The sequence below is a fragment of the Ciconia boyciana genome, chromosome 16, assembly GCF_034638445.1.
Source record: "Ciconia boyciana chromosome 16, ASM3463844v1, whole genome shotgun sequence".
Taxonomy (NCBI): domain Eukaryota; kingdom Metazoa; phylum Chordata; class Aves; order Ciconiiformes; family Ciconiidae; genus Ciconia; species Ciconia boyciana.
In genome coordinates, this window is record NC_132949.1 from 14,643,505 (window position 1) to 14,654,000 (window position 10,496).

The 10,496-nt window shown below is 69.4% G+C and overlaps 1 protein-coding gene across 2 annotated transcripts; it reads right to left on the reverse strand.

Moving 5' to 3' along the window:
• Nucleotides 1–1,269: 1,269 nt before the first annotated feature.
• Nucleotides 1,270–7,170, reverse strand: CNIH2 (cornichon family AMPA receptor auxiliary protein 2). 2 transcript variants are annotated; one of them, XM_072881253.1, is made up of 6 exons: nucleotides 7,080–7,170; nucleotides 6,183–6,251; nucleotides 5,386–5,433; nucleotides 3,856–3,968; nucleotides 2,557–2,700; nucleotides 1,270–1,799 (listed from the first exon to the last, which is right to left on the reverse strand). In XM_072881253.1, exons 1-6 carry the CDS (start codon nucleotides 7,158–7,160, stop codon nucleotides 1,772–1,774), a joined length of 483 nt encoding a protein of 160 aa, XP_072737354.1. In that variant the 5' UTR covers nucleotides 7,161–7,170; the 3' UTR covers nucleotides 1,270–1,771. The 2 variants fall into 2 exon arrangements, with proteins under 2 accessions (XP_072737354.1, XP_072737355.1); XM_072881254.1 differs by lacking the exon at nucleotides 3,856–3,968.
• Between the last annotated feature and the right edge of the window lie 3,326 nt (nucleotides 7,171–10,496).

The window sequence follows — 10,496 nt, forward strand, 5'->3', positions numbered from 1 at the left end:
AGCCCCAGTGCTCCCAGTGCTCCCAGTGCTCCCAGTGCTCCCACTGCCGGCTGGGAAACCAGCCCCAGTGCTCCCAGTGCTCCCAGTGCTCCCAGTGCTCCCAGTGCCGGCTGGGAAACCAGCCCCAGTGCTCCCAGTGCTCCCAGTGCTCCCAGTGCTCCCAGTGCCGGCTGGGAAACCAGCCCCAGTGCTCCCAGTGCTCCCAGTGCTCCCAGTGCTCCCAGTGCCGGCTGGGAAACCAGCCCCAGTGCTCCCACTGCTCCCAATGCTCCCAGTGCTCCCAGTGCCGGCTGGGAAACCAGCCCCAGTGCTCCCAGTGCTCCCAGTGCTCCCAGTGCCGGCTGGGAAACCAGCCCCAGTGCTCCCACTGCTCCCAGTGCTCCCAGTGCTCCCAGTGCCGGCTGGGAAACCAGCCCCAGTGCTCCCAGTGCTCCCAGTGCTCCCAGTGCTCCCACTGCCGGCTGGGAAACCAGCCCCAGTGCTCCCACTGCTCCCAGTGCTCCCAGTGCTCCCACTGCCGGCTGGGAAACCAGCCCCGGTGCTCCCAGTGCTCCCAGTGCTCCCAGTGCCGGCTGGGAAACCAGCCCCAGTGCTCCCAGTGCTCCCAGTGCTCCCAGTGCTCCCAGTGCCGGCTGGGAAACCAGCCCCAGTGCTCCCAGTGCTCCCAGTGCCAGCTGCGAAACCAGCCCCAGTGCTCCCACTGCTCCCAGTGCTCCCAGTGCTCCCAGTGCCGGCTGGGAAACCAGCCCCAGTGCTCCCAGTGCTCCCAGTGCTCCCAGTGCTCCCAGTGCCGGCTGGGAAACCAGCCCCAGTGCTCCCACTGCTCCCAGTGCTCCCAGTGCTCCCAGTGCTCCCAGTGCCGGCTGGGAAACCAGCCCCAGTGCTCCCAGTGCTCCCAGTGCTCCCAGTGCTCCCAGTGCCGGCTGGGAAACCAGCCCCAGTGCTCCCAGTGCTCCCAGTGCTCCCAGTGCCGGCTGGGAAACCAGCCCCAGTGCTCCCAGTGCTCCCAGTTCCCAGTGGCTGACCAGCCCCAGTGCTCCCAGCACCAGCTGGAAAACCAGCCCCGGTGCTCCCAGTTCCCCCAGTTCCCAACCAGTGACCAGCCCCAGTGCTCCCACTGCTTCCAGTGCTGGCTGGAAAGCCAGCCCCAGTGCTCCCAGTACTCCCAGTTCCCAATTGTGAGCAGCCCCAGTGCTCCCAGTGCTCGCTGGCCAACCAGCCCAGTGCTCCCTCTCCCCTCCCCAGTGCTCCCAGTACCACCCCAGCAGGTCACTGGTGCCATTTGTCTTTATTGAGCCACAACGGGGACGATTCGGCCAACACGGAAACCCAGCAGGGGCTGGACTGGGACAAACTGGGAGGCCACTGGGCCAGACTGGGACGTGTGTGTCCCCCCCACCCCCTCCCTCTTCCCGGGGGTGTCCCAGCACCCCCCCCCCGCCCCCGCTCCCCAGACTGGGGTCATAGCGGCAGCTCAGAGGCGGAGAGCGGACCCCGGCGTCCTGGGGGGGGGGACCCCAGCATCGGGGGGATCCCAGTGTCCAGGGCGGGGGGGACCCCGGCGTCAGGGGGGACCCTGGCGTCCTGGGGGGGACCCCGGCGTTGGGGGGATCCCAGTGTCCAGGGCGGGGGGACCCCAGCATCGGGGGGGGACACCCCAGTGTCCAGGGTGGGGACACCCCAGCATCCGGGGGGGGGGGACCCCAGCGTCAGGGGGGGGCCCCGGCACCCAGGGTGGGGGACCCCGGCGTCCGGGCAGCGGCGGGGGCCCTCAGAAGCTCACCAGTGTGTACACCATACTGGGGAGAAGGGCACCATGGTGCTCCCAGTGCCTTCCAGTCCATCCCAGTGCCCCCCCAGTCCCATCCCTGCCCCACCACCTCCCTCCCCAGGCCCCCCACTCCCCTCCCGGTGCCTCCCAGTGCCATCCCAGTGCCTCCCAGTGCCTTCCCAGTTCCCCTAATCCACTCCCAGTGCCTTCCAGTCCCATCTCAGTGCCCCCAGTCCCCTCCCAGTTCCTCCCCAGTGGCCCCAGTCCCATCCCAGTGCCTCCCAGTGCCCACCAGTCTCATCCCAGTGCCCCCCTGTCCCCTCCCAGTAGCACCCCAGTGCCCCCACTCTCCTCCCAGCCCCTTGCCAGTGCCCCCAATCCAATCCCAGTGCCCACCAGTCCCATCCCAGTACCTCCCAGTGCCCCCCTCCCCTCCCAGTGCCCCCAGTCCCCTCCCACTCCCATCCCAGTGGCCCCAGTCCCATCCCAGTGCCTCCCAGTGCCCACCAGTCCCATCCCAGTGCCTCCCAGTCCCGTCCCAGTGCCCTGCCATTCCCCTCCCAGTGCTTCCCAGTGCCCACCAGTCCCCTCCCAGTGCCTCCCTGTCCCCTCCCAGTTGCACCCCAGTGCCCCCACTCCCCTCGAGCCCCTTCCCAGTGCCCCTAGTGCCCTCCCAATCCCCCCCAGTGCCCCCAGTCCCATCGCAGTGTCCACCACTCCCCTCCCAGTGCCTCCCAGTCCCATCCCACTCCCCTCCCAGTGCCTCCCAGTGCCCCTACTGGCACCTGTACAGGTAGTAGAAGAAGGAGAGGAGGTAGAAGGCCAGCTTGCACCAGGCCTCCTTCTGGCAGTAGCCCAGGATGTCGGCGTCCATGATGGAGACGGCGTCGAAGAGCCCCTCCGAGCCGTCCGCCGGGCGGTGGAAGTACCTGGGGGGGACATGGGGACATGGGGACGGGGCATGGGGGGCAGGGACAGCACCGCACTGGGGACATGGGGACACCTCGCACAGGGACACCCAGGGACACAGGGACACCCGTGTCACCCTCGCCCCCCCACACACACACCCCTACGTGACCACACGTAATGTAGCAGCGGTGGCAGGTCCATGTCCCCCCTGTCACCCCCTACCCATCACCCATGTCACCCCCTACCTCCAGAGATGACACAGGTGACACAGGAGTCGTGGCAGGTCCCTGACCCCCGTGTCCCCACGTTCCTCCTACCTCCAGAGGTCACTCAGGTGCCACAGCAGCAGTGGCAGGTCCCCGACCCCCGTGTCACCTCCTACCTCCACAGGTGACCCAGGTGCCACAGTGGTGGTGGCAGGACCCCATGTACGCCCTGTCCCCGTGCCCCTCTGTGTCCCCATGTTCCCCACCCCCACCCCCTGAGGTGGTAGAGCAGCAGGGGCAGGTCCCCATGTCCCCCATGTCCCCGTGTCCCCCCATGTCCCCCCCATGACCTTCTACCTCCAGAGGTGGAAGAGCAGCAGGGGCAGGTCCCCATGTCCCTATGTCCCCATGTCCCCCATGTCCCCATGTCCCCATGTCCCCATGTCCCCCCATGTCCCCCATGTCCCCATGTCCCTATGTCCCCATGTCCCCCTCATCTCCCCATGTCCCCCATGTCCCCATGTCCCCATGTCCCCGTGTCCCCCCATGTCCCCATGTCCCCTATGTTCCCATGTCCCTATGTCCCCATGTCCCCCTTCATCTCCCCATGTCCTCCCATGTTCCCATGTCCCTATGTCCCCATGTCCCCCCTCATGTCCCCATGTCCCCCCATGTCCCCATGTCCCCCTCATCTCCCCATGTCCCCCGTGTTCCCATGTCCCCCTCATCTCCCCATGTCCCCATGTCCCTATGTCCCCATGTCCCCCTCATCTCCCCATGTCCCCATGTACCCATGTCCCCATGTCCCCATGTCCCCGTGTCCCCCCCATGTCCCCATGTCCCTATGTCCCCATGTCCCTATGTCCCCATGTCCCCCTCATCTCCCCATGTCCCCCATGTCCCCATGTCCCCATGTCCCCGTGTCCCCCCGTGTCGCCATGTCCCCCGTGTCCCCCCGTGTCCCCCCACCTCCACAGGTGGTAGAGCAGCAGGGGCAGGTTCAGTCCCAGCGTCACCCACTCGGCCGCGCAGAGGAACATCAGGCAGAACAGCCCGTGGATGCAATACTCGGGGACCACCAGCTGGGGGCGCCCTGCGCCAGGCCACGCCCCCTCGGGCCGCGCCCCATTAGGCCCCTCCCTCAAATGACCCCTTGCTGGCGCCCCCTGGCGGGGCATGAGTGCAATTACAGGATCCTTGGGGGTATTTGGGGGGTATCGTGGTCCCTGGGGGGGAGGCCTGAGGGTCTGGGGGGGTCTTGGAGGGTCTGGGGTCCCTGGGGGTCTGGGGGCATCTGGGAGGGTCTGGGGTTCTTGGAGGGTCTGGGGGTGTCTGGGGGGGTCTGGGGGTCTTGGAGGGCCTGGGGGTGTCTGGGGGTCCCTGGGGGTCTGGGGGGTCTTGGAGGGTCTGGGCGTCCCTGGGAGTCCCTGGGGGGTCTTGGGGGTCTGGGGTCTGGGGGTCTTGGAGGGTCTGGGCGTCCCTGGGGGTCCCTGGGGGGTCTTGGGGGCTCTGGGGGTCTTGGAGGGCCTGGGCGTCCCTGGGGGTCCTGGGAGTCCCGGGGTGGGGGTGGAGCGATTGGGAGCTTCCCAGGGGTATTGGGAGCCCAGGGAGGTGACTGGGGTGCTTGGGGAGGGGAGGTGTCAGGGCAATTGGGGGTCCCCAGGGGTGTTGGGGTCCCCAGGGGGTGTTAGGGAAATTAGGGGGTTCCCAGAGAGTATTGGGGTACCCAAGGGCGATCAGGGGTCTTCATGGGGTATCAGGGCAATTGGGGGGTTCCCGTGAGGCATTAGGGGTCCCCACAGGATATTGGGGACCCCAGAGAGTATCAGGGCAATTAGGGGGTCCCCATGGGGTGTTAGGGGTCCCCATGGGCTATTGGGGTCCCCAGAGGGTATCAGGGCAACTGGGGGTCCCCAGGGGTATTTGGGGTCCCAGGGGGTATTGGGGAGACCACAGGGAGCACCCAGGGGATGTCAGCTCCCCCGAAGAGTATTGGGGTCCCCCTTGGGGGCTGGGGGGAGGTTACCCAGAGCAATATCAGGGTCCTGGGGGGTTATTTGGGGTGCCCAGAGGGAACTGGGGGACACCCAGGGGTATTGGGGGCAACTGGGGGGAATTGGGGGGGTTCACAGGGGGAATTGTGGGGGACACCCAGGGGATTTGGGGGGGGTACATCCCATGGGGTATTTTGGGAGTATCCAGAGAGGTATTGGGGGGCACCCAGGGGCTACTGGGGGGTACCCAGAGGGAGTGGGGGTACCCAGGGGATATTGGGGGACAGCCAGGGGGTTTGTGGAGGGAACACCCAGGGGATTGCGGGGGTACACAGGGGTTTGGGGGGCACCTGGGGGTAGAGGGGGCAAATCCAGGGGATGATGGGCCCCTTCCAGGAGTATTGGGGTGCTGAGGGGGATACTGGGCCCCCCCCGGGTATTGGGGTGACTGAGGAGGTGGGAGGGGCGTTGGGGGTCCCCAAGGCAGTTTGGGGTGCAGGCCCACCTTGCGCAGGAGGCAGCAGATCCGCTCGATGTTTTTCAACCGTTCGCGCTGCGGGGGGAGAAATGGGGTGTTGAGGGGGGCAACGTTTGGGTCCCCCCAAAGGGTGGGGGGTCCCTAAGGTCTGGGTGCCCCACAGACACAGGTGGGGGACCCGGACACCTGGGTCCCTCGAAGGGGAGGGCGGTCACGGACAACTGGGTGCACCCGGACCCCCCGACACCTGGGTGCCCCCCAGCGTTGGGGGGCTGTGGGTGCCCGGACGCCTGCGTTCTCTGGTGGGTGTTGGGGCAGGGGGGACCAGGAATGGGGTCAGGGGAGGGGCAGGGCCCGGACGCCTGGGTCCTCCCCCACCCGTCCTGGTTTTGGGGGGCTATAAATAGTCACCGACCTCGATTCTTCCCACCCCCCACCCCACCCCACCCCACCCCACCCCCGGATGCCTGGGTGCCCCTGGTGCAGGAGGGGAGGGGGCTGAGGTCAAGGGCACCCGGACGCCTGGGCCATGGGTGGGGGTGTTGGGGGTGGAGGGGTCCCCGACGCCTGGGGCCATGGGTGGGGTTGTTGGGGGTGGGGTGTCCATGGGTGGGGGGTGGGGGTCCCCCAATGCCTGGGGCCGTGGGTGGGGGTGGTGGAGGGTGGGGTGTCCATGGGTGGGGGATGGTGGGGGGTGGGGGTCCCCAATGCCTGGGTCCGTGGGTGGGGGTGTTGCGGGGTTCCCGACGCCTGGGGCCATGGGTGGGGGTGTTGGGGGATGGGGGTCCCTGGGTGGGGGTGGGGGTCCCGGGGTGCCGGCTCACCGCCCGCGCGGGGTTGCCCTGGTCGATGGGGTTCTTGAAGTCGGTGCGGAGCTCGTCAAAGGCGATGATCTGGGGGGCAGGGGGTGAGGGGACCCAGGCGTCCGGCACCGCCCCCGCCCCCAAAGCCCCCGGGTGGGGTGCCCCGGGGTTCCCTCCGAGGAAGGGGAGGGCCCGCCGCGGCCCGTTGCCATGGTGACGGCGGCTGCCTGGAAACGGCCCTGGAGACGGGGGGCCTGAACCGCCGACCCCCCAGCCCCCCCATTGCCCCCGACCCCCCCAAAACCCGCCCCCCCCGCCGGCTGCCCCGTTGCCAGGCAACCGCCAGCCCCGCGATGCCCCCGCCCCTCCGGATGCCGCCGTTGCCTGGCAACGCCCCCCGGTTCCCCCGCATCCCTCCCGGTGCCCCCCGTCCCCGTCCCCGGATGCCGCCGTTGCCTGGCAACGCCGCCGTCCCCCTCCCCCGGTTGTCCCCCTGCGTCCTTCCCGGTGCCCCCCGGTCCCGGTGCCCTCCCCCCGGTGCCGCCGTTGCCTGGCAACGCCGCCGCCCCGGCTGCCCGCGCGGTCCCGGTGCCCCCGGGGAGGACGCGGGTCCCGGAGACCCCCGGCCACGGTCACGGTCCCTCAGACACGCCCCCCCGGTGCCGGTCGCGATCCCGGAGCCCCCGCCTCCCCCGCCCCGTGCCGGTCCCGGTCCCTGACCCCCCGAGATGTGGGTCCCGGAGCCCCGGTCCCTATCCCGGACCCCCTCGCGGTGCCCCCGCTGCCGCCCCGATCCTGCTCCCGGTCCCCGAGACACACACCCCCCCGTGCGGGTCCCGGAGCCCCCGGTGGGGGGCAGGTCCCGGTCCCGGCCCCCCGTGCCCCCGTGCCCCCCGGTGCCCCCGGTGCCGCGCTCACATGCCAGATGACGAAGAAGATGAGGGATGCGCAGAGCACCAGGGTCAGCATGTAGCAGAAGGCGGCGAACGTGAACGCCATGGCCGGGGGCGGGGGGCTCAGCCCGGGGCCCGGCCATGGGGGAGGGGGGTCGAGGGGCCCTACCGGCTCCCGGGGCCGCCGCCCGCCATGGCCCGATCGGGCTCGGCTCGGGCTCGGCTCGATTCGTGGGGGGGGGGGGGGAGGAGGGGGCGGGAGCACGTGGGGGCGGGGCCAGGGAGGGAGGGGGCGTGCAAAAGGGGGGTGTAGGTGGGAGGGGCGCGTGCAAGGGCGGGGGGGGGCGTGCAAAGAGGGGGTGCAAAGGGGGTGCAAAGTGCGGACTGTGGCCTTGCTGGGTGTGCAAAAGGGGCGTGCAAAGGGGTGTGGGAAAATGGGCGTGCAAAAGGGGCGTGCAAAAGGGGGGTGCGAGGGGGGTGCAAAAGGGGGGTGCAAAATTGGCGCACGAGAGGTGTGCAAGGTGTGCTCGAGGCGGGCGCAATGCGCACGCTCTGGCCTGGCAGCAAGCGCACAGCAGGCGTGCAAAGCAGGTGTGAGGCGCGTGCAAGGGGCGTGCGACGCACGTGCAAGGCGCGTGCTGCGGCCAAGCAGTGAGCGCGCGACAGGCGTGCAAGGCAGGTAGGGCGCGTGTGCGAGGCGTGGGCCTCTGGCCCGGCTAGGCGTGCCCAACGGGCGTGCAAGGCATGCACAATGCACGTGCGATGTGTGTGCCGTGGCCTGGCAGTGCGTGCACAACGGGCGTGCAAGGCGTGTGTGATGCGTGTGCAACGCGTGTGCTATGGTCTTGCGATGCGTGTAAAACAGGTGTGCGAGGCGTGTGCGAGGCGTGTGCTGCGGTCCAGCAGTGCGTGCACAACAGGCGTGCAAGGCCGGGTGGGATGCGTGTGCAATGCGTGTGCTATGGCCTCGCTATGTGTGTAAAACAGGCGTGCAAGGTGTGCACAAAGCATGCGCAAGGCGTGGGCTGTGGTCTGGCAGGGAGTGCACGAGTGTGCAGGGTGTGTGCGATGCGTGTGCGATGTGTGTGCGATGCGTGTGCGATGCGTGGGGGGCTGTGGCCTTGAATTAGTGCACAACAGGCGTGCAAAGTGTGCACCGCACGTGTGCAAGGCGTGTGCCGTGGTCCAGCAGTGAGTGCGCATCAGCTGTGCAGGGCACGTAGGATGCGTGTGCAAGGTGTGTGCTGTGGCCTGGCAGTGCGTGCACAACAGGCGTGCAAGGCGTGTGCAGCGTGTGTGCGATACACGTAGCATGGCCTGGCAATGTGTGAGCAACGCGTGCACGCCGGGCGTGCAAAACAGGTGCGAGGCGTGTGCGACACACGCGTGGTGTGCGAGCACCGGGTGTGCCACGCGTGTGCGACGGCTGTGCCGTGCGTGAGCCGCGGGTGTGCGACGCGCGCGCGATGCGCGAGCGCTGCGTGCGCGAGGCGTGCACGCGGCTCGCACGTTTTGCTCACGGCCTGCGAGCACTGGGCGTGCGACGCACGCGTGACGGGGAGCGCGGTTGGTGTGCAACGTCCGTGCAAAGGGCACGCAGGGGATGGGGGAGCAGCGGGCGTGCAACACGCGCAACGCTTCTGCCGTGCACGTGCAACGCCCGTGCGATGAGCCCGCCATGCGTGTACGACGCGTGGGCAAGGGGCAGCACCACGTGAGCAAGGGGGTGTGCAAAGCGTGCGCCGCACGCATGTCACGCGTGTGCGAGATGGGCGTGCGTGTAATGACTGAGCACGGGGGCGGGGGCGTGGGGCAGATTCGACGCGTGTGCAATGCCCGTGGAACACGCGGCGCAGGCGCGAGGCGCGTGCGAGGCCTCCGGGACGCGCGTGCGAGGCACGAGAAGGGCCAAGGTGTACGACACGCGTGCACGGCGCGTGCGAGGCCTGCGCGTGGCCCGAGACGCGCGTGCCGGGCGTGTGCGAGACCTGTGCAAGGGCCGAGATTTGTGCGTGAGGCCCGAGCGGTGTGTGCGAGGCGTGTGCCGTGTGCGAGGCGTGTGCGAGGCACACACAAAGTGTGAGCTGTCCGAGACGCGTGTGCGAGGCGCGAGGTGTCCGAGATGCATGTGCGAGGCGTGTGCGAGGAACACGCAAGGCGTGAGGTGTCCGAGATGCGTGTGCAAGGCCTCTAAGATGTGTGCAAGGCGTGTGCGAGGCGCGTGAGGTGCCCGAGACGCGTGTGCGAGGCCTCTGAGACGCGTGTGCGAGGCGCGTGAGGTGCCCGAGACGCGTGTGCGAGGCGTGTGTGAGGCTGGACACGTGTGCGAGGCGCATGCAAGGCACGCGTGACGCGTGTGGGGCCTGGGCCCTCGGTGTGCGCAGCCCCCCCCCCCCCCCCCCCCCGCCACACGCGCGTGCGCAAGGGGGACCCAGGGTGGGGGAGGGGCACGGGGGGACCCAGGCATCCGGACCCCCACCCCGGGTGGGGGAGGGGCGCGCTCACCACGCGGCTCCACGCTCCCACAGCCGTTTATTGGCACCCACGAGTGACCCCCCCCCGCCCCCCACGCACCCAAGGGTGGGCTGAGGGGGGGGGAGGGGCGCTGGGTGCCCAGCGGGGGGGTGCTGGGCCCAAGCCGGGGTGGGCAGGGTGCTGGCTCCCCTCCCCCCCTTTGGCACGAGGACGGGGGTGGGGGCGGGTGTGCGCGTGCAAGGCGGGGGAGGGGCGGGCGCTGGGGGGTCAGGGTGCTGAGCCCCCCCAGGTTTGGCACTGAGATGGGTGCCAGGCCCATGCAAGGCGGGGGCGGGGGGGCCTGGTCCACCCTGGGGGGGGGCACACAGGAGTGTCAGCACCCATGGGTGCTTGTGGGGTGGGTGGTGACGGTGCTGGGGGGGTCTCGGGACCCATGGGTGGTCGCTGGGCAGGGGGCAGTGGCTCTCGGGTGGTCCCAGCACCCATGGGTGCTCGCAGGGTGGGGGGGGATGCTCAGGGAGTGTCCCAGCACCCTTGGGTGCACCTGGAGTGGCTGGCGCTGGCACTGGCAGGGTCCCCGACACCCATGGGTGCTCTCGGAGTGGATGGCAGTGGCGCTTGGGGGGGGAGCAGCACCCATAGGTGCTTGCAGGGCAGGTGCCAGTGGTGCCCGAGGCATCCCAGCACCCATGGGTGCTTGCAGCATGGGGGGTGGTGTCCTGACACCCCGCAGTGCTCATGGGGTGGGACCCAGCACCCATGGGTGCACTTGGAGAGAATGGCACTGGCGTGGCCCCCGACACCCGTGGGTGCCCAGGGGTGGGTGGCACTGGAGCTCAGGGGGGCCTCAGCACCCATGGGTGCACGTGGGGTGGATGACACTGGCACCAGCGGGGGCGTCGCAGCACCCATGGGTGCTCGTAGGGTGGGTGGCACTGGCATAGGGGGACTGTCCCTGCACCCATGG